Here is a 24,802-nt window from a genome sequence, read left to right as displayed (position 1 = left end):
AGTGTATTTCCAGGTATTGTGGATTACATTGCGTTAAGCATATACTCGCCACTCGCTCATGTATTAACATGTATCATCGACATCGATGCAGTAAATAATCGTTTACATTCACTGAGTAATTTTATTTGCTTCGGATATTCTTACACGGTTTCGTTTACTCGATACTGTTTCCATGAATGTATTTATTTTTCTCTTATTGATAAATACGACCGTTATCACTGCATTTAAAAATCTCAGTTGGTCGCTGGAGAAGGGATATCTTTTTTTACTTCGACAAAATTCATAATGTGGGTTGCAGTCACTGTTCCTCCCTGATGAATGATGTGAGTTTTATGGGAAAAAGTGGAATTGATTCAGTTCAACGGTATTATGAATAGACTAGCAGTTATCCGCGGCTTCCTACACTATTTCCTATTGAAAAACAGGGACTTGGTGGGCATATTCTTTTCAAATGACAATCCTAAGAAAAGTGATCGTCAATGAACGATATTCTATCTTCCGATACATTTTAGATTTAGTTTTTAAAGCAGTGTTTTGAGGCCGCGAAGTAGATGAGTGAAACAGTTTTTGTGTGTACCTGTCAAACAATTCAAATATCTCGATAGCCACAAAAATGTCTGTTAGAATTGAACTGTTTTAAGTTGTTAATAGTTCCTAAGGGCATCATAGCATATAGAGTCACCTATTATACAGTATATGGTAATGTATTTATAATGTGTTACTCTATGACAGTAGCTTCCACCCAATCTCTGGCGTCAATGTTTTACTATAGCCCAAGTTTTTCTAGCAAATCGTTTAACATTTTCAAATCTATACCTATACATGTATGATTGCATCCCTCAAGATTATTAACTAAGTCCAAGTCGTCTACAAAAGAGGTATAATACGTTATATATCCGTTATAATTATACAAATAAAAAAATCCCAATTTTTATATTAGGAAAATTAATTTTGAGAATTTGCAGTATAAAAAATGAGAATTTGATGAAAATAAATTGCATCCCTCGATATAATTAACGCAGTCCAAGTCGAATAAAAAATGGGTATAAACGTATAATTTAAAAATTCCAATTTTTATATTACAACATTAATTTTGAGAATTTTGAGTGCAAATAATGAGAATTAAATTAAAGAAATTGCATCCCTCAAGATGGTTAACGCAGTCCAAGTCGTTAAAAAGGGGGTATAAACGTATAATTTAAAAAATCCCAAGTTTTATATTAAAAATTATTTTGAGAATATGGAGTATAAATAATGAGAATTTGATTAAAAGAAATTGCATCACTCATGAAGGTCGTCTACAATGGAAGCATAAACGCATAAGTTTAAAAATGTTAATTTTTATATTAGAAAAATAATTCTGAGAATTTGGAGTATAAATAATAAGATTTTTATTAAAATAAATGGTTACTTAGTGGCTACATTCCCTAAATAACTATTCAGGCTTATTACAATAAATATACTTTTTTGTGGAATAATCAACTTGTACAAAAATTGTTAGTTATAATTCATATAAACCCACGTTTTGAAATCTTGTTATCAAATTAAAGTGTTTTTTACTGAAAGAGGCGCTCCACGGTTGTGATTTGTAGAGATAACGAGGTTATTAGGGACAACCAAGGCGATCCTGAAGGAAACAAACCACTCGCTTGTCACTGCGGATAAAGCAATCCACAGCCGTGTTTGTGTTGGATTCTACAGAAAAGACAGTCTTGAGTTTCCTCAGCCTGCGGCCGATCAGGGAATGAGACTAACCAAATACGACGCGACGGCAAACAAATTGGATTACTGACGAGGAAGTGATGCAAGCACAATCTATCGAAGCGCCGGGCGGACTGGAGAATGCTATCGTGGTCTGGAATTAATTTTTATCCCCCCCCGTCCCTCCACTCTCTCTCTCTCTTTTACCACGTGATATACCCATACATTTCGAATACCTTTTATTGATTGGCATCAAAATACAGCAGATCGTAGTACAGGGTATGTATAAATATCAGGAGTAAATTTCAAACGATTTTCAAATATAAAATAGAATAGAATAAAATGTAATATGTATTTTTGTCCGTTTCGTTTTGTGCTAGCCATCGAATCAACTAGAGAAGCCAAATTTTAATGATGGCTAGCACAAAACGAAACGGACAAAAACGTATCTTACAGTTTAAATAAACTTGAAACTTTGCGGTCCACTGCAGTGTTCACAATAAAACGAACGAAATAAAAAATAACATTTAAATGAATACTAGTACTACACTTAGCAACAAAACATTATTACAAACCCAAGAAATTAAGTGTTCTACATTACAATTAATACATTTTTGTACATAAAAAGAATTTAAGATATAGCAGTACAAAATATAAAAACAAAAATATAATTGCATCCAGGTTTCATAAAAAAATCAAACTTAGACCTATGAAAAAGATTTCTGAACATAGTTTTATTCATTTTTTTTGTGCACGAGTTTAGAATTGTTTATTTTCATCATTTCCACTTCGGATGTAGAATATTTTCAAAACTTTAAATATAAAATGGTGTTTGAGAGGGAGGATGTTAATTACTTAGAATAAGGCTCTGGAGGATTCTCTATGAGGCTTACGTGTGATTATTTTTACAAAAAGTTTTTGAATTGCTTCTATTGGTTGCAGTGAGACATTGCCAGCTGCTCCCCAGACCAATACCAATACAGTATACCAATCTTAAATGAATTAAAGAAAAATATGAAACTCGGAGTAGTTTGTCATTTAAGATATTTTGTAAAAAATAGAATGCTTTTATGCTTCTACGTAATTATGCTTGTAACTGATATTATGTTTCCAAGAAACATTTTTATCCCAAGTTACGCCTAAATATTTAACATGTGCTAAATTAGATTTTTGTTGAGAAATTAGCTTTGTTTACCTAAAAATAAATTCTCCTAAGAAAGTTAATTATTATTCTCCTTAAGTTATTTTAATTACTACTAGAGGAGTCAGCACGAAAGTAGTCCTGTAGTGGATGGTGCTCTGAATCCCCCCCTCCACACCCCGCGCCTGTCGCTGTTGCCAGGTTTATGGAAAATTACTGATCCCCTCAATAACCAAACATCAACAGCTATCGTAAACAAATACGCGTATATTTGATTTAATTCTCTGCTTTGTAAACAGACAAAATGTAAATCAAGCGGACAGTAAATGAGGACGGCTAAGTCTGTCATAGCGGAAACAGCTGGTGGCCAGGAGTGATATGGCAACACCGGTTTAAATGCCATCGGACTCCTTTGGTGCGGGCTACTTTAGCATTCATTTCTGTAATTATAATTAATCTTTATTATTTCTATTCTTACGGTTTCGAGGCCTTGGCTGTCCTGCCTCGCTAATATTTTTGTAAATGTTCTAATATAAATCAAAACTGAAAAAAAAAAACAAAAATGACTGTCATTAAGAAAAAATGTAGTTTCAAGCTGAACGCTTTTCAACACGACGGTTTTTAGTCTTCTTAGACGTTACAAAAGTATCTTGTATCGCTAAAACTTAGTGTTTCCGACTAAAATGGGTATGGTTTTTAGTGTGTTAAATGGAACTGTACAGAATCTAAAGAACCACCTTAATGGACAGGAGCCGAACCTATGCTTCTTGCCTTCTACTTCCTGGAGGACCTGAGATAAAGATATGGACTACCCTTGTAGTGGGGCCCACCCCAAGAACTTCTGATTGCCCTTTTAGCTCTTCGTGTTTCCTAATCGCCCAGATATGATACGAAGCTAAAGTTCGAGGCCGAGGGGAAAGCTCTTGCTGAGGCAATTACTCAGGGATGAGACAGACAGACAGACGTCGTCAATAAACCTGTCGCCATCGCTTCCACCCCCTCACCACGGGTGTCAGGAAAACATCACAACATTCACAACACCACAACAGGGCATGGCCTTGATCCTTGGACGCCTCCGTTCCTGTTCGGCTTCAACGTCAAATATTGCAAAAGCATATGCTTACAGGAATCGTACTAGTAAAAAATAAAATGTTTGCAATTCTCGTTTGAGTCAAAAACATCCAAATCATAAATAAAGTCCAGCTATTACCCATATTTTTCGGAACCTCTATAATACAATTAATTGATATTATAATTTGCATTAAGTATAGTACATGTAAACCCTTTCAGTGCCAGTTTCCAGTGGCTTGCCTACCTTTGATTACATTAGCGTAACTAATACAATCAAAGCTACTACCGGAGTGGGAATAATTAGTTTAATACGGACTGTGAACAATTAAACATTTAAATCCGTACATTTGATCGAGGAGCAAGTTTTCCTTAAGATTTCAGCTAGCATTTAAATAACTTGAGTTTATGTTAATAAAAACAATACTTTTCCTAACGGTTTATTTTTTGGACGAGGTCTTTCGAAACCAAAGGTTTCATCACTAGGCGACATTGAATCAGGGCACAGAACATCAATTACAAATCTAAAATTAATAAAAGAAGTAACAAAACCAGTGAACTTAAATGCTTGGGAAACACTACTCATAAACAGAAATAAAGAAAAACTCATAAAAAATGAAGAGGGTCCTATAGACAATTCAAGTCTTCTTTACTCTCAATTTATTCAAGAATTAAACTGTAGTAATGTATATTTTTTCATAGCGGCTGAAATGTTCCAAAATTTTTGTATTTGCATATTTACACCATATGGTATTTTAATATTAATTGTAGTAATAATAATGTAAATATTTATTTGTACAGTCGCCTGATGATAATAAAATAAACCATTTGGAAAAGTATTGTTTTTATTAACATTCAGTAGTATTTAAAAAAATTCCAATTGCTCCAAGAGTCTTCAATTTGAGTTTATCTGTTGAAAACAAGCTCTTATCGTTTTATTCATCGAAATTACTAAAAATTTTTAATTTTGATCCGTACATATAAATTTTTAGATTCAAAATGATTACCATATTCTTACAAAGGTTGATTTTATTTACGGGAACGGCATAAAACCGTTTGATGGAAACATTAATATTGAACAATGAATACTAAACCAATACTTGAGTAACGTATTACATTGTTATTACTGTACGGTATAATAGTTACACAATGATTACACTCTCTGTTTGCACCACACCACTGACAATACGATAAGATATGCTGTTTTACACCGATTTAAAGATTTGGTAGTGCGCATTAAAGGGAAAAGCAACTTAAAGATTTAAGAAAGGATTATGTAAGATGGTTCCTGGAAGTTAATGAAGCACCCAATTTCCAGGAATTTGCCGAAACAAAGTGGTATTAGGGATACTTGATTGCACCTATGATATGTTAAATCCACAATTAAGTATTTGTGTGACGGGGAGTTTTATTTTAAACCCCAAAAGAGTTTCTTCAGGTACGGTTTGAAACACCGTCGCCCACGAACATCCAGGTTGAAAGATGTGAGGACCTGGTATGTGAAACCTGTGCGGGAGGGGTAAGTTGGGGGGTTTCTCACCCAATTCTGAAGATATGATTGAATAATCTTACCATCTAAGGATGAAGGTCTGACTGCGTCATCACTGCGGAATTCACGCATTTTCGGGTTTGTTGGAGTAAGACGCAAAGGGTTTCCGGATACGTGGTCTCTAATTCACCAATAGTACGAGAGATAGCTCCAAGATCATGCCAAATTGATTAATATTAGCTACAACAACATGAAGACGCCAAGAAAATCCAAATTACAAACTTACTATTCAAGATCAAATGCTTTGAAATGTTCAATTTTCTTAATTCTCTAGTAATTCCAAATAAATTCTGAAGAGATGACTGGAGTATCACCATCTAAGGATGAAGTTCTGATTACGTCATCACTGCTGAAATCACACCTTTCGGGTTTTTTGGAGTAAGGCGCGAAGAGTTTTGGATACGTTATCTCCCATTGACCAGTATTACGAGAGATAGCACCAAGTTCATGCAAAACTGATTAGCTAGAACATGAAAATGCCAAGACAATCCAAATTACAATCTGACTATTCAAGATCAAATGCTATTAAATGTTCACTTTTCTCATTGTTTTCATAATTCCAAGTACAGTGCAACAATAATAATTGAGCTTAATCAAGAAATGACGTATGAAAGAACCTCAATGGTCAGTTGCACACGGTGTCTTCCGATATGAACTAAACAATGATCAACCGTCGCTATTTATTAGTGAGAGGGGGCAAAGTTGATTGATAAGCGTGATCAATAAACATAGCATAATTACGTCATGCAGCGATAAGCGTCTAGCAATGGGCGAGTGCGGTCTATCTCTCTGCCTACAGTATCTCAGCCTGCTCCGTGTCACACCGGAATGTGCATGGTTCTTGCTCCCTTTAGAATAAAAACAGTGCTACGCAGGGCAAACACTGACAAATATATAATTGACTTGTTTACCATCAGTCCCAATTTGGTCTCTTGTGCTGGATATAAGAGCAGAAAGCACGGAAGTAAGGAATTAAATGCGAAAGGAATTAGGATGGATGTTAGTCGTCAGTATACTGACTCCTAATTACAGTCACACACTTGGAAGAGGTGGATGAAGTAAGGGTATAAATGCGGAAGGTCAATGGCAAAGAAAAGGACGGTCGTTAGTCCTCAGTATACTGACTCCTAATTACAGTCACACACTTGGAAGAGGTGGATGAAGTAAGGGTATAAATGCGGAAGGTCAATGGCAAAGAAAAGGACGGTCGTTAGTCCTCAGTATACTGACTCCTAATTACAGTCACACACTTGGAAGAGGTGGATGAAGTAAGGGTATAAATGCGGAAGGTCAATGGCAAAGAAAAGGACGGTCGTTAGTCCTCAGGATACTGACTCCTAATTACAGTCACACACTTGGAAGAGGTGGATGAAGTAAGGGTATAAATGCGGAAGGTCAATGGCAAAGAAAAGGACGGTCGTTAGTCCTCAGGATACTGACTCCTAATTACAGTCACACACTTGGAAGAGGTGGATGAAGTAAGGGTATAAATGCGGAAGGTCAATGGCAAAGAAAAGGACGGTCGTTAGTCCTCAGTATACTGACTCCTAATTACAGTCACACACTTGGAAGAGGTGGATGAAGTAAGGGTATAAATGCGGAAGGTCAATGGCAAAGAAAAGGACGGTCGTTAGTCCTCAGTATACTGACTCCTAATTACAGTCACACACTTGGTAGAGGTTGGATGAAGTAAGGGTATAAATGCGGAAGGTCAATGGCAAAGAAAAGGACGGTCGTTAGTCCTCAGTATACTGACTCCTAATTACAGTCACACACTTGGAAGAGGTGGATGAAGTAAGGGTATAAATGCGGAAGGTCAATGGCAAAGAAAAGGACGGTCGTTAGTCCTCAGTATACTGACTCCTAATTACAGTCACACACTTGGAGAGGTGGATGAAGTAAGGGTATACATGCGGAAGGTCAATGGCAAAGAAAAGGACGGTCGTTAGTCCTCAGTATACTGACTCCTAATTACAGTCACACACTTGGTAGAGGTGGATGAAGTAAGGGTATAAATGCGGAAGGTCAATGGCAAAGAAAAGGACGGTCGTTAGTCCTCAGTATACTGACTCCTAATTACATTCTCAAATTTGTAAGAAGTGAATGAAGTAAGGATATAAATGCGGAAGGAATTTGGGAAAGTAAAGGAAAGGATGGACGTTAAGTGTCATTAATTAGTATCAGGGCTACAACCGGATAAAACAGTATTATAGTACAGCCTAACATTACTTAAAGTATATAAGATTTCATAAAAGATGGCAAACCTTGTTATTTAAAAGATGTGAATCTATGTATAGTCAAAAGGCTCTATATTTTGGAGACGGATCAACGGCGATAAGTACTTGACCTGAATATATAATATGAGCCGATCGCAAGCACTGGATGACTGTGGTTGAGAAATTAAGTTTTCTAGCTAAGGTCTTTATTTCTTTCGATCGTCGTTCATTTATAACCAAACACAATTGAGAATCAAGAGTGTACTACATTTTCATGTGGATTCTAAATACTGGAGACTGTATTTCTAGGCTTCTAAATTCAGTCCTTAAACTGAATTCATCCTTTCAAAATCCAAGAATGAATTAACATTAATTAACACCAAAGGTTTCCGGTTCACACCGCAACAAATCGTTTACAGAATTATACTCTTGACAAATTCTTACCTCAATATAGCTAGACACGTATCTTCAATCAACAGACGTTAAACCGAAACAAAATAATGACTTAAGAAACTAACTGTTTCAAGAATTCGACCGTGTGAGTTATCTCAGGATACTTGATTGTTATCTCAAGGATATGATTGTCATCGAAGATGATTTTGCAGCGATCGGGTAATACTGAAAACTTGCACATTCCCTAGCTCGACCTAATTTAAAATTTCGACCTTTGGGTGGCCGAATTAGAGCGGAAAACCCGACTCGTGCCCCCAGATAAGGACCTTATCGACACAGTTTTCTCAGAACTGATAAGCAGGCCTGAATACGGCAGACCTGAGTAAACATTACGTGACCTAACCTACGTGACCAGACGATCATCCATGAATTTTACATCCACTGTAGACAATGCGTGTAGTATCAGTAGCTCATAGTCCGATATTTACTCGGACATCGGTACGAGCGTAACTAACCCGCGCTCAAGATGGCCGCCCTGTGACAGAACCGCCGCTCCGTACCGCACCGAAGACATTTGGACAACAGGAAATCAAACCAATTGTCGCTAAGTGGGATAATTTGCGTCGCGGGCTGGTGACTCGCCGCCAGTCGCCCACCCGTCTAGCATTATACCGCTGCTTATTGCTACTTCATTACCGCTTCGTACAGGCCACACAGAGCTCAACTGTGGACTTTGAACAATTTTGGAAAATCTTTAATTGCGTTAAAGATTGTGAAATGTACGTATTGTCTGGTATTTGTTAAAACCCAATATTCTTTAGAATGATGCATTTGGATGTCTTATAATGACCAACACTTACAGATAAAGCGCAGCAAAAGATTACAGTATATATTCGTAATGGTGCCTTACAAAATCTAATTTAATAATCTGATGAGTATTCCCCGTGCATAAACAGTTCTGTTTACGCTTTATTATCATTGTTCACCTAAAACTATATCTCTCATGATTGTTTATTGTTGTGTGCAAAGGCTATTCAGTTGCATATCAGTTTAATCGAATTGTGACATATTTCCATGAATAAATGCTTTCATTGTTTTCTTAGATATTTTGATCTAAGCAGAACCTTAGTTATAAGAAAGTTACAGCTGTTTCGCATGAAATAAGGAAACTAATTTGTATTAAGGCTTCTACGACCTTAAAATATCGATATATGAAGTTTTCAAAGTAGAAAACCAATTAAAGTATACAAGAACTAGTTCTTTTGTGATTAGGAATCTTTAATAAGAGCTAAATATTTGACGCTGTGCTTCTAAGTAATGCAGCAAGATTCCTTGGTTCTGATCTTGAGTTTCTTATAAAGAATCAATCGAACAGATTCCTCTCTGGTACGGTCGGAGGAATATGCTGATTTTATATTTATTAATTGAAGATGTACATTTAGTTTTTCAAGTTAATTTACACAATATTTTACTTCGTTCTTAGTGCTGAATTCTTAATTTATATATTTTTCCGAATTTTGAAAGACGACCATGTTAAGAACTTAAGTACATAAACAGACATCTTAAAAACTACAAGATGCCAAACGTGTTAGAGCAAAAGTTTTTGCAACTGACTTGAAAATTCTTTTTTCTATTTTCACTACATGGCTTGCTTAATCATTCTTTTTCGGATGTTTAAAGTCATCAATTTAAAACCTTATGTAATAAAAATTGTTCAAACATAAAATTTATTATTGATTTCTATAAACTGTTTTACAGTACGTATATTGGTAGAATAGCAGATACGAATTTACGTAAATATTACGGACAACGGTCATCGCAATAATTTTAACAGCAGCGCTTACGACCTAACTCATAACATAACGTACTGGGCTGAACCAATTTGTAATAAATCTGATCCAAACACAACGCATATGGGACGGTAGGCAACCTTGAACATGTGACACGTGTCCACATATCGCCGGACAGGGGCAAGACTTGTGTCACAGGCGGCAAAAACTGAGACAGCTCGCGCTTGCTTTTCCGTGACTGATCTGATTTGGCATTACTCTATGGCAGCGACTGGTCTGAAACTCTGGGACGTGCTTCAACTTAAAATATTGTGTCACGGCCACTTGGCGAAACTATGGACCCATAGCGTTTTTCCCGGACGCTTTTCCCGTCCATGAGTACGGTTACTTGTCATCGTTTTATATTAAAAAAAAACTTTCCTTCTTCAGGTGTAAACAAATCTCAAGACAAGTTAAAGCATGCACAAAAAATTATAAATTTAAAATATAAACTCGCGAAACTAGACCGCAGAACAAATTGTACGTACATCATGTCTTCAGTTTTGTATGCCTGAAGAAGGGGGTTGATACTAGTCCTCGAAACGTCATGTTCTATTAAACATACTGCAAATGTCCAACGAGACATATCATTGGAAGCCTCTCTGGTTGGTTTTATTATTATTATATTCTAAGCATGCTCAACATCTATAAATTTAAAACAGCATTAAACTTGCCAAATTAGACCGCAGAACAAGTTGTACGTACATATTTCTTCAGTTTTTTATGCCTGAAGAAGGGGGTGGATACTAGTCCTCGAAACGTCGTGTTCTTAACATAGAAAATGTCCAACGAGACATGTTATTGGAAGCTAATCCGATTTGTTTTATTATTATGTATTTTAATATGTAAAGAGACCTCAGTTAAAGTTTTCATACTAGCGTTATGACAAGAAACTAATCTGAGGCATCTCAAATTTAAATGTATATGAACAACAATTTATTTTCTATAACCCAGCCTGGAAATGATATTTCTAGTACTATATGGATCGTATATGCTCCTAGGTATCCTAAACATAATGGTTGCTGTTCCACTATATAAATGTTTTGTAAGGATCTCATTATTCAAAAAGTCTTCCACTTGAATCTCAATGCGTGAAGTTCGTCGAAAAATTACGTTTTCATGTATGTAGTACTTTACTTTCAAATACTCATAGCTGCACTGATATTACTGAAATGAACTTCTAGGAAGATGTTAACATAAGTATACGTAACAATTCAAAATATAACTTCAAATATATTTAAGTATGAGTAGATAAAAGCAGTGGTCTTTGTGATCTTTATATTTGCCCACGCCTGCAAAAATTTTAAGGTGATGGAAAATTCCTCTGTAGTATTAAGAGGATATTAAGAGAAGCCAGAAACATTAACTTTTACGTAAACAACAGCATCCGGCAACTGTGGAGACAATGTTGATTGACTTTGATGACAATGGCTTCTCAGGAGGGCCACCCTTTCTAATCAGCATCAATCAGAAAAGTGTCTTTTCAGATTAGTTTCTTACTCAGTCCCTAAGAACGTGGCTAAATATACACATTTATTTATCACGAGGTCTGATTTAATAGTAGCGATTTTAAAACTGTCGCTATTTCGAAATAGAGAGTTTTAAAATTGTCACGATCACATCACGAACCCAATTTTCAAAATTGAGTTTCATTATGCAACGTTAACGTCCTCCCCCCTCTTGAAAAATAATGCTATAAGGGGTTTCCTATTTGGAGAACACGAAGTTTTTGTAGGTTTAAAGGTGAATTTTTTTAACTTTCTTGGCAATTATTTAAATCATTTTTTTGTTACTTAGATTATGCACAATAACCACAAGGTCCTTGAGTTCCTAGTGTAAAGGAGATACCCCATTGAAGAAATAATTAATTTCGTTATTTTTCAATTATTGACTCGGAAATGTATCATTATCGTTATAATTACTGTAAAAAGTAATGTTATTTATAAAATTATTATCTATATAATTATTAATTATTAAATACTATTATATAATCTATAAAATGAACTTAAAAAACCTAATTGTATCTGTTAGGAAAATGAGAAAAATATATAACCTTGCACCACCATTTAATACTAAATCAAGCAAAACTGTTTAAAAACTGATTACAAAATTCTTCATTAGTTACTAAACAAGAAAAATGAGTTCAAACTCATTGAAAAAAACGTAGTAGGCATAATGTCGTGTATAGGCAAACACATATTTTATGTCAAGGATTTGCAGTTAACTCTATACTAAGGGAGTATTGCTGTATAAGTGATACAGAATTATTTGAATAATTATTCATTTTGTTTTACATTTAATGCATAGGCAAAGGGTTGGACGAAAATATTCTGCTAATATTTAAGAAACAAAAATTCCTCCTTGTATAGGAGACCACTGAGCGATCTGCCCTTACAAGAAACCCTAATTCGCCATCGTTGGTGGTTCGGAAGTCACCGTTAAGGTTAAAATAAAATGCAGAAAGAACCGTGAATCTCTCTACAAATTAGTATTTTTAAACCGTAATAGGTTATTTTACTGAAGCGGTTCGGAAAGGTTTTTACTAATATTTTTGCAAATATACGTAGGTGGTCTGAAACTTTTCCGACCTAAACTTGAAGATGGCAGAGAAGCAATTTAGAATTAATTTTCGAGAAGCCACTCGAATTAAAATCTACCCAATTTTGTTGTACATCCCTTGAGAGTTACTTACAAAGGTTACAGCCATTTTTGAAGCGCAGTTTTTGTCTTTTGAGTGAGTTTGAGCTGAAATCCTATTTCACCAAGACAACGCACTGTCTCACACCTAAGCGGATGCCATGGTAAAAATCCAAAAATTACAGTTTGAACTGCTTGACCACCCGCTTTACTCACCAGATCTAGCCCCAAGGGACTTTCTTTTGTTCCCTCATCTAAAAATTGCGCTCGGCGAACAAAAATGTCGTCACATGAAGAAGCCATCGTGAACAATTATTTTGTAGAAAAAAATGCCGAGTACTTATTGGATGGGGTACAGAGATGGGAGCATCTCTGGGAGAAGTTTGTAGGAGACTATGGTTAAGGAAACAGGATTTTTCCGGACATTTTCCATCGTTGAGTGATACATAAAATCAGTAACACTACGTTTCGAGATCTGCAATCTGATCTCTTCTTCAGGTAAATAACTAACTAACCTTACAAACTAGTTTAAAATAAACAAACCATACCAGAGCGTTGTGACATGCGAGGAGACTATGTTGAAAAATATAAAGTAATTTTCACAGAAAAATGCCTTGTACCTTTGTTAGGTCGGAAACTTTTCAGACCACCCTCGTAATCCCTATATACAGGGTGAGTTTTTTAAAGTGATCCAATAGCTAACTTTTTAATTACATGACTTAGCACCACACTTTAAATTTGGAACTTGCTCAATTTTAACTTTCACTCAGGAATACACTTTCAAATTTTTTGAAGATGGCCGCCATTTTCCAATATGGTGGCCAACTTTAAAATCTTTTATGGAACACCCTGTATTTTATGTTGTTTTTAGATTCTACTCTAAACAATAAAACCTTTTTGTACTTGACAGTTTTTCCATATCTGTAATGGTTCAGGAGCTACGTGGACTGGAAGTTTTCATAATTTTTTCCAATATGGCGCCCAACTTTAAAATCTTTTATGGAACACCCTGTATTTTATGTTGTTTTTAGATTCTACTCTACAAATTAAGACATTTTTGCTATTGAAAGTTTTTCTATATCTCTAATGGTTCAGGAGCTACGTGGACTGAAAGTTTTCACTATCAGTCCGAAAAAATCCGAAAACTTCCAGTCCACGTAGCTCCTGAACTTATTAAATTTTCGGACAAGAAAGGTCCAGTCACTTTTTGTCGTATCTCTAACGGTTAAGCAGTAAAATGCCATTAAAGTCAAAACTTTCATTAATAAATAAAATTTCAATAAAGTTTAAATGCCTAATTTAAACTCCCAGACCCTAGTATAATTCTCTGATTTAACCCGTCACTGAATTCCGCTTATCCCCGAAATTGGCCAACACCCAAATGGGGGCCTGGGGGCGTAGCCCCCAGCGAGCCGAAGGCTAGTAATGTTATATACACTTGTTTAGTTGAAGATAACGGAACTGGAAACAGGCAGTAGAAGTTTGGGATTCCGCTTAAACTCCAGTAATGAGCGTCAGCGTGGCTGCAGATGTATCCTGTTCAAAGCTGTTCAGTTTAATTGGTTACGGGTACCACCTCTATGCTCACAAAGGCACCACCACAGTCAATACCGTGTCTTGTCACACAAGCTCTGCATGGAAAGTGCTCCGCTTCGTTTGTGATTATGCTGACACAAGTTTAATGTTCAATTACTATACAGCGTGTGCAAGTTTAACTTCTCGCGTGGTGTCTACAAATAAATCAAAGGCACAAATAAAAGAAATTATGAGGTAAAAGTTAATAAATCAGGAATATCACATACAACGTTTTTGACGTTCGCTGATTGAAGGAAACGGTATTTGTCTCTAGGTTAAAATAAAGAAATCCTATTAAGAAGGAAAATATAAAAAAAAAAAAACTATTGGTTTCGGTAGTGCGATTTTATTTATCTAAAACTATTCATAATCATAATTAGGTATTATGTACTTGATTATGTATTTGGTAATATTTTAAATTAGGTGTGCCTTTTGTGAATTTGAAATACATGTTTTTTTTTTTTTTTTTTTTTTTTTTTTTTTTTTTTTTTTTTTAAAGAAGCTGATTTCTCAACACTGTTTGACCAGACCACGTTTATACCCAGGGGAATAATATGTTTTGTATATTTTACAACTTTTACAGGAGAGCAAAAACAAACTTTTTGTATTTCTTATGGATTGAAATCTAATATTTTATCTCAAGTAACAGTTAACCTATGAAGTTATTATTGTGCTTTTCACCAGTAAATCCTTCTTTCTCGACAATGTAATTCAACAATTTTTTCACCAAAAATAATTAGCAGGACTTAACATGTTCTTCCCCGTAAACTGATGGGCTGAACATGTTGTTCCCCTGATGTTTCATGGTTTGCAAAAGAAAAACTATCAATTATTCTTACATAACTTGTTTGTTTAATTTTTAACCACACATGAATAGCCTAAACCCATGATAAGTATATAATATTGGGACTATATAATTAACGATGACAAATATAGCTCCTGGAAGATGCGTGCAAGTTTTGCTTGTTACAACATGTTACGATGTTGTGGGCAACTCCATGTACACTGTCTCTAACACATGCACTCAGTAACACAAACACTGAACTACATGTCACAACAGGTCTGCACGCAACAACCAACCACTGACAACAGTGGGGGAAGATATCGTAATATAGTGTTGCTGATCTCTTGTAGCAGTAAAGGTGACAAACATTCTAAAAATCCTGTATCATTCACAACTAAAGCGTCATTGGTACAGAAATAAATTAAGTTAATATAACAGATTGTAAAATTCACAATAGAATTATAAGAACGTTATTTTCACGTGAAATGAGACGTAGATACTACTATTGATAACCTTTGTATTAATATTAGACACACTTACAGTGAATCCAAAGAAAGTTTACAATTATTACTAAACAAATATTGGTAATCATACTTTGTAAAAATCAGTTAACACTTAGACTGCGGCAGATCCATAACAACGCAGAAGCCAGTGATATGCTCGGTCTCTATTACTTTACACTCGCAGTGAAGGGGTTAACTACATGTATTATAGCTAGACAGTAATTATACAACAGTTTAAATTACATTAAAATGAATTTGAAAAAACTAAAGTTCGAAATAAAACAAATAAAGTTAAAAATATAACAAATACAACAAAAATAATGTTTTAAAACTGTTTACAATTCCACAGTATAAATTAACTTGATTTATCAAACTAAGCCTCAAAGAGCAACTAATATTAAAAGAACATGCTATTAAAAATTTACGTTGTAATACAAATTGTACTTAAAATGACTGCAGCTATTAAGATAGCACTGAAATACGAGTCACAGAACAAATGATCTATGAACATAATCAAATTTGACAATAGACAATATTATCGGACACCTAAATTTGTAATACTTATTAGTACATTGACCGCTAACATGTTTTTTTAAAGCTCTGAACGTGAAGAAAGGAACTGAGTTCATATGGCAAAAAATCTTATTTTCGAGTCCTTAATACAAAACCGACGGGTTATTTTTTGAGTCAACAAATACTTGTATACAAAATACAACCATATATACTTATCAAACTGATAATACGAATGTAATCAATAATTGACTTCCATTGAGTAAATTACTTTATAATTAAATAGGCCATTTCCGGGATTGTGAACTGATTGTTACGTCAAAAGCTCAATAAACAGGTCCAAATTACAGCTGATTAGTGATCACAGAACAGCAATAACCAGTCGTGCTGTAGCTCAGTTATACTCATGTACAGACTTTGTCCTATAAATGCGGCTGGATATAGGTCATAATGCAATAATGTATCAACACACAGACATATGTAATTATCTTCTTATAAAAGGTAGGGGTTTATAATCAGTTATTTATTCCATTGAGGATTTTACATCGTAAGTGGTTTAATTTGCCATCGTTCAGTGACACAATAAAGCAGTAAAACTACGTTTCGAGATCTGCAATCTGATCTCTTCTTCAGGTGAATAACTAACCTAACGCAAAACATTAATCTAGGTGACACAGTTAAGTTAAGAATAGTAACAACCATGATGTGTGTGAACTCCGAACACGTTATCTGTAATACGTAGGGCCTACACTTAATAAAATTATTAACACCGATCTGAAGAGTTTAGGTCCTGATAGATCTGTACTCAACGACTAACCACTGAGAACTGACCAGAGACCAATAGTAAATGGCAATCAAGGCAGAAACGAGATGGCGGCAAAGCGGGAAACGGGAGTAGGCCTTTGTTACTATTAGTTTATTCGGTATGAAATCAAAACCATACTGTCACTCAGCATTTATTTGTACGAAATCTCTAATCTGATAATTGACTTAGTATTTTCAAAATGGCGGCCACTTTACAATGTTACAATCGTACAGATCATGCTAAAAAACTGACGCACTAAATAAATAAGATTAAATTGTAGAAAAAAAAAAAAAATTAAAGATTATACCTTTAAAGAGTAAATAAACTATGAATGCGAGTTGTCCATAAAATGTTTTTTCGTAACTTTTTCGCAATCTGAGATTTATTTCACCATCACGAATATGTATATTCGTATAACTAGCTCTGTGAAAAGTGATTTTGGAGTAAATTTGTATGACGACGGATTTTCTGTATTGCTTTATAGCTGGTAACAATATATTTTTGGTGCATCGTAAGTGGTATCTTCTTAGAAATGCGTGTCACGTAATTGTTTTAGTATTGAAAAAATCTCTTTTATGACGAGTATGTTCTTAAAGATACGTATCACTAAATTGTTTTATTATTAACAATTTCTTTGATGATGCTCCAAGAGATACGTATCACTAAATTGTTTTATTATTTAACAACTTCTTTGATGATGCTCCAAGAGATACGTATCACTAAATTGTTTTATCTATTTAAATAACTTTCTTTGATGATGAGTATCCTCTAAGAGATACGTATTACTAAATTGCTATAGTGTTCAACAAATCTCTAATGATGAGTGTGACGTATGCTTTAAAAAATACGTTTTACCATCAAATTGTTGTAGTATTCAACAAATTTCTTTGATGATTAGTATCCTCTAAAAGATACTCGTATCACCAAATAACTCTTAATACTGCACCAATCCTTTAATGATGAGTGTTTTCTGACAGACATCCAGTGTTACACTATAGGCAAAATTAGGAGGGTAGGCATTAAATTGGTTTGATACGTGATAAGTCATCCCTTTAGTGGAATAATACAACCTACCAGAGATGCAGGGCTGCACAGGACCATAGTCTGCCCACTTATTCCGCATTTTGGATGGGGGTAATTTAAAACTGGGTAAGAATAATGGGTAGGAAATGACGAGAACATTTGGATGATCATTTCCTTGTTATGTCATAATTTCTGTGTAAGTCGTTGAGCCTGTATTAAAACATTTGTCTTTATGATTATGTTCGTGGTTTGGGTTCATGAAAATGAAAACTATTAATAATACTATTGAACTAAACTCAATGGAATGAATTGTACTCGATTGGAATTTGGCCGTACTGCATAAAATGTTATATCCTGTATTTAATTTAAAAAGACACTCGATTCTCTCTTAAGAGCCGGCTGTGGTGGCGGCCATGGCGATTTTAGTCCCATAAAAACAATATTTAACCTCAAAAATTTGTACGCTCTTTTGGTTTTGTCTAGAATTTAAGATGTCTCATTTAAAAAATAATCTTAATACACGTCCAAACGCGTGTTATTATTTTGATATTTTATTAGTTATTCAGAAACACATTCGAACTTTATTGCATTTCATCGTTTAAATATTAAAATATTATTCACTTAACAAGACACTCAGAGAAATAGTTTAAATGGAAATGCAAACATTTTTCAATTGAGGCTTCTCGCACAATTCTAGATTCAAACATAAGAGTTTAAAAGTGTTTGAGGCTATGAATTGGACATAGTTATACAAAATGGAACCATCACACACTACCTCTAATCTGAGATAAATGAGGTCAAAGTTAACAGCTAGTTGTTATTCTATTTATTTTGTGAATAATATGATCTGTATTCTAAATGAAGGACTATATTTTTATTTATTTAGATATTAGATACAATACAATTTACAAACTTCAATTAATTTTTTAAAATATGGATTGAAATGTGGATTGGTTCCTTTTTGGGTTTTCCTGTTAATTAGAGACAAAATATGCCCATGTTGTTTGGTTCCTTTTTGTATTTTAATTTAGTTATTTTTTAGGAATAATCCAGACAACTTGGTTCTTTTTTTCAAAATTTAGTTTTATTTGAAAGAAATAAAATATTAATCCAATAATAAAAAATATGAATTTTAAAATTATTTTATCACTTTTGCATAGTAATATAAGTATCAAAAATTAAAAATAACTAACTTTAAAACTTCCAGGTAAATATTATAAACACCCATAAACAATCTCACTCATCCGGTAAAATTTCAAAACCAGGTTCACCTCCAAAACCATCTATATCATCCTCGACTTTGAGGTTCAGCAGTGAGTGAGTGATAAAATCCATGATGGTTCTTTGGGATGAGATGAAACATAGATTTTAAGTCTTTTAACTTTGCCTCAGCGATCGGTTTTCCATTAGGCCACAAAGGTACAAGTTGTGTCATATCTATCGTCGACAGCTGACGCCCTCGCCTTCTTTTTCGAAATGTTTAGTTCCTGATGGGGTCCATCAAACTTATTGCTAATAAATATAGCCAGAGGGTTTTCTTTCCTAATAACTATTTCTCTTGTGTTTAACCAACTGACGTCTCCTTTCTCAACATCCTTTTTTCTGTTAGTAAATACTTTTTTTCAATTTCTGAGCATGAGTTAAAGTCTTCCTTATTCATTCGGACAACTGTTAGAGGATTTTTCTTTTTGCAGTTTTCCATGATACGGAAGTAATTTTCAGGACAGTACAAATATTGCTGTCTTTTTAAGACGTTTCAATTTTCTTTCAATTTTTCCAAAATCATCGTCGTTTGGAAGAAAACTGTGACCAGGGATCAGATATCTCTGTGTTATTGTTTTCAATGATGGATGATCCTGGAGGCCAGCTTTGAGGCATCAACACTATCTTTATGTTCCGGTTTTGTCCCACACAGGAGTCACTCCATAAAATCAAATGCTCTGTACCCACAGGTACCTTTCCCCGAATATGTTTTAACATACAGGAGCCAACCTCCTGTGAAACCTCTACCTGCCTCACCTTCAACCCAAGTATAACAATACCCTTTATCAGTCTTCCCTGAATGTATCCCGCAGTTGTACACACACAGCTGCCTTTTATAAAACACAATGTTGGTAGCTATGCGAGGAATTGCAGTGTTTTTTGAAGGTCAAATATGTTAGGCATTCTAGATTTTCATTAGAAGAAGCAGATTTCATATCTGTCTTTAGTCTTGTTTGTGCACTTTCTGCCATTAGTAAGTGCTTGTCATGTTCTCCTTTTGGCAACATTCTTCTCTTCTTCAATCATTTTCGGCACTTGTAATCTTGGCTGCGATCACACTTATTGCATGTGTCCTTTTATAAAGATTTAAATTTTAAAATTGTAATTTTTGTAGATTATCTTTTTAAATAAGGATAAACTAACAATTTGATCTTCTGAACTATTGTTAACATAAAGATCGTACATTTTGTTAATCGTCAATTCTGGAGGTAAGAACAAAAATTTGGTTTCGCCTCTTCGGTAGTGTGAGGTGTATTTAGGAATTTTTTTTCTATACATTCCTTAATATCTTTTATTTTGCATTCTGGAATCGAGTTCCACCCGCCTTGTTTCCCTCTTGATCAAGCAGTGTTTCAGATTTCATTTTAGATAAGGCTGTGTTGACTCTTTTTGATGATATATGTAATGTCTTGACAAACATCTCCCTGCAGACAACAGTTTTATTTAAACAATAAATACGGGGAAAATTTCTCGGCCTAGATTTTTTATTCTTCTTTTACTATTGAGTAGGAACGTTTTCTTTGGAACTTCTTTTACTTTCGCATTAATGTACATGTTTTGGTCATTGTAGTTGCCAAGGTCTTTAAATTTTTCGAACTCCTTGTGACGAATATCAACAGAAACATTCTCTTTGCATTTATAAGGAACTATTATAAGGAACCAAGATGCTTGGTCATCCTTATAAAAGACGTTTTATTAATTTGCAAAACAGAACCAAGCCATATGGTTTCATGGATATAAATAGTACTGGCATTTTTCAATAAAGAACCAAGCCACTTGGTTGCATAGGGAAATTATAAAAACTCATTAGATAGAAGGAACCAAAACACTTGATACCTTTTTGTAAAATATAGAATGGTGGTGAATAAATAAAAAGGTTGATTTTCATATGATTATTTACTATTAATACAGCTTCGGATGAGGCTTGGTTCTGTTTTGCAAAAAATATAGACGTCTGAGCTGAAATAGCATCGTAGTCCTATCTCATAATGCTAAAAATTTGTGGGATGGATCCTTTTTGCATAACTACGTCCAATTGTTCTCTTGGGGTAAATTTCAAGGTCGTTTCACAACAACCAGCTGTTAACGTTGAACAATATTTGCTTTCTTATAAACCGCTCATGAACACAGAAAATAATTAAGAAAATTAATAATAACAAGGATTATGTCATATTATTTTATGCTTTATACTATTTTATATGTATATATATATATATATATATATAGTATATATTATGTTATATTTTGATAAGTATACAATCTTTGTTAAGAATGTTGCGATTCACAAACTAAATGAATAGAATAGAAACTCTATATTTTCTTTGTGTTACAAATAAACTAAATTGTTATAGTATTAAATCCATTTCGTATAAATGAATACAATTTTCATTTTACGTTTATTTCAATGCTGTATCTAGATGAAACTTATTACTAATTTTCAATCATTACGATTGTTTTCAATCTCGTTCCTATTGGAAATCAGATAGTTACAAATAGTTTACTTTTTTTAATAATTCATGTAGTCTCGAACTTTTTAAATTTGGAAGAATGTTAGAGGGTTCACGTAAAGATTCAAATATTCTTAACAAGAAAAAACGTATCCCTGCGGTCCCCTAAAAGAACGCAAGTAGTTTGGTAGTACTGTAACTAAACTTTATGAGGTGAGCTCTCTGTAGCTTTTGTGGAATATTCTAAAAACGTAGGTGGAAACATTTCTATTTGTAAAAAATTGTTACACATGGTCATATTTATATAACAAAACTAGTACGTGAATTCCTGTTTATTATGTTATAGTCAAGGTTTCAATGGATTTAATGTTATAATAAAATCACTTTAAGTAATTTAAACATAATAGTCCAATTTTCATTGTATCATACGACCTGGTTTTTCTTGAAATTTATTGAGGAATTTTCCATGAGAGATTAATAGCCAGCCGCTCTAGGTTTGGAGGAGGTCGAAATGTGAAGGTACCAAAAGGGTTAAAAATTTGGAAGTATAATATTTCCTCAGGTCATAATGCCCTTGACACGTTTAAACTAGCTGTCAGACACTGAAGTAAATTTTATATGTTTACTCATGTAAAGACAGACGGTTTGGCCGTACCGTGAGTTGTGGGTACTAGTTCTCTGACGACAATAATTTATGACGTAATCTATTATTATTTTTTAACTATTGAGTTTTATGTGTAAACAATGTAATTTTCTCTCAGCTCCACGACTCAAAAAAGAAGAAAACACGTTGGTATTTCGGATTCAAAAACATGTACTTAGTGCACCACTGAATAAAGAACTCCATAAACACGTTATAATATTAACAAAAACATTATGTTTATTTATAGTAATATAGTTTTTATACGGTTGATAATTTCTAAACTTTAAATTACTATTATGTGAAAAATGTATCTTTTATGATTTTAGATTAGTTAATATAGAGAAATTAAACCCCTTTATTATTCTATTTACTGGATTGAAGACTTTTCTAAAATTGCACTTTTTTGTGTGAAAATAAATATTTTGCTGGGTATATTTAAAAATAAACATTTTTAGATGGACTTGTAAGATTTATTATTTTAATTACTCTTATGCGGAAACCCCGAGAAATCAAATTAAGTTTCAAGAATTAGTATGAAAACTCTGGATATATTGTGAGGTAATAGCACATTAGTAGCAGCTCTTTAGCAGCCGTTTATCTACAAGCAATTATCAAGTAAGATAGTATTAGAAGTTAGTCTGGAACCTGCATGGGTTGGAAATATCTTTAGAAGATTATCACTGAGATAACATGATCAAACAACAACATACCTGTCTGCACACGTTCCTTGAATTATGACCACTACATGGTCCTGTCCTTGTCCTTGCAAGTTGTTGGTCCATTAATTACTGAATAGTGAATAATAGTGTTTTATATCCCAATAAATCAATATTTATAACCCAACGTTGCGTCACGTTCCGTCAAATTGGTTGAAAACAATGATAAACCGAATGAACGAAAACATAGATAAGGAACACAATCTCTTCGTTATATTAAAACACATTTTATTGTTGTTAATTCTCGTTATATTCACTGTCATATTAAACCTTATGTCGAATAAAATAATCACTGCAATGTCTGCCTAATGTTATTTTAGCGACTAGTGTTTCGAAAACGTAATTTTATTTCAGTTCACTATGTCGGAACTATCAGAATCACAAGACTTAGAATCGATTGTTTCTTATCACGTTTTATACAAATTTGGATTAAATATTTTGTATAAAATAATCAGCTAATAACCATAAACATATTGCCCTTTAAAAACATATTGTTATTTCCTTGTTTCCTATTAAATAATTACACAAAGATTGTTTCAGTTTTGGAAACATTTGGAGAATCATGCTAGTTCAAAGAACATTTCTGAATCACGTGACCTAAACTCTGGTCAGTGATTGGTCAGCTGAACATTCACACGGTTTAAATTCATCACATCCACTTCTCAGATATTGCGGAATTTTAGTAGCATTGGAATTTGGAATTTTAACTTCCTCTCCTTTTTAAATCTGGTAATTTACCCTCTTATATATAGTCTATGCGTTGTGGAATATCACAGTTTTGACCAATATTTTATTTAATTTTGTAAATAATACACATTCCCGCCGGATTCACTAGTCAACCATTTTACGTTGTTGACATTGAGATGCAAAACATGATAGTAAATTACACAATTAAATTGTTCAAAATATTTTCAACTTTTTTTTATTAATAAAGTCAATATTTTTATTTATTTTATATATGATATTTAGCGTCACATAAACAGTGTTGTAAGATTAAAATATAATTTCGGACATACCCTGTAAGCGCAGTAGTCAGCAGAGACGACCGCTGCGAGAGCAGAGAACACGAGCCACATGAGCACCATGTTCGGGCTCCGTGCGCGCACTGATTTGCGGCAACTCCGCGGAACACAAAAGTGAACTTGAACTGTACCAGGAACGGTGGACCGGTGCGCCGCTGCATCTGTAGAGTCTGTACAATCGTACTGTGTTTAACATGCTCTCCGTGCGGTTCCGTCCTTGTCCGCATAGAGCGCTCACAACGACATCAGTGGTTCACTAAAAACTCCAAATTTAATAACCTAAAAACAACTATAATTGTAATTTATTTAGTTTCATAAGTATAATTTAGATAAACATACCAGACTGTCACAACATTACATTAACAGCGAAATGTTTGTTTTCATCTTTGTTTAAAGTTCGTCTTTTACAAGAAAAGATTTTTCGTAATATTCATTATTCGGATGCTAAAGGCCGCTACACACGTTCAATTCGGCTTGTCAGTTCGGTTTGTCAGTTCGGCTTGTCAATTCTAACTGACGCAGCAATCACATACACACGTTCAGTTTGGCTTGTCAGTTCGATCTGGTTAATTAACTCCAAAATTTTGTTGTGCTTGTGTTTCGGAAATTGCAAGTTAAATAATGTTTTCGGTCGATGAGTTATTCCTAATATATGGTGCAGTGGCTTGTGTAATTGTGAAAAGAAGAAAGCGTCAACTCAAGCGGGATCAGTGGACTAAAGACTGGCTTTGAAAACAAGCCCAGTACTCCCATGTTAACCTTTTAAAAGAACTTCGGTTTCACCCCAAAGATTGGCATAATTATTTGCGGATGAACGAAGAAACATTCTTTTCCCATAAACAACTCTATGAACTGAAGAAGGAAATCCTTACTCCAAGATCTCATTGCACTGACAACACAGTGTAATGTAAATAAAAAAAAACTACTTTTTCAAAGTCTGCTGTCACTTGGAAAAGGGCTATAAATTTCACTGACTA

The 24,802-nt window shown here is 34.1% G+C and overlaps 1 protein-coding gene across 1 annotated transcript in view; it reads right to left on the bottom strand.

Moving 5' to 3' along the window:
- LOC124357917 (lysosomal alpha-mannosidase-like) overlaps window positions 1-23,921 on the bottom strand; it is a 109,824-nt gene extending 85,903 nt beyond the window's left edge. The window contains exon 1 of the mRNA XM_046810034.1: window positions 23,820-23,921. Within this exon, the coding sequence (XP_046665990.1) occupies window positions 23,820-23,888 (69 nt within the window). The 5' untranslated portion in view covers window positions 23,889-23,921. The remainder of the gene's footprint in view (window positions 1-23,819) is intronic.
- Window positions 23,922-24,802: the final 881 nt, after the last annotated feature.

Source organism: Homalodisca vitripennis, chromosome 3, assembly GCF_021130785.1.
Source record: "Homalodisca vitripennis isolate AUS2020 chromosome 3, UT_GWSS_2.1, whole genome shotgun sequence".
NCBI classification, from domain to species: domain Eukaryota; kingdom Metazoa; phylum Arthropoda; class Insecta; order Hemiptera; family Cicadellidae; genus Homalodisca; species Homalodisca vitripennis.
Note: the sequence above shows the minus strand (reverse complement) of the source record. Positions and strands in the feature narration are given on the sequence as shown.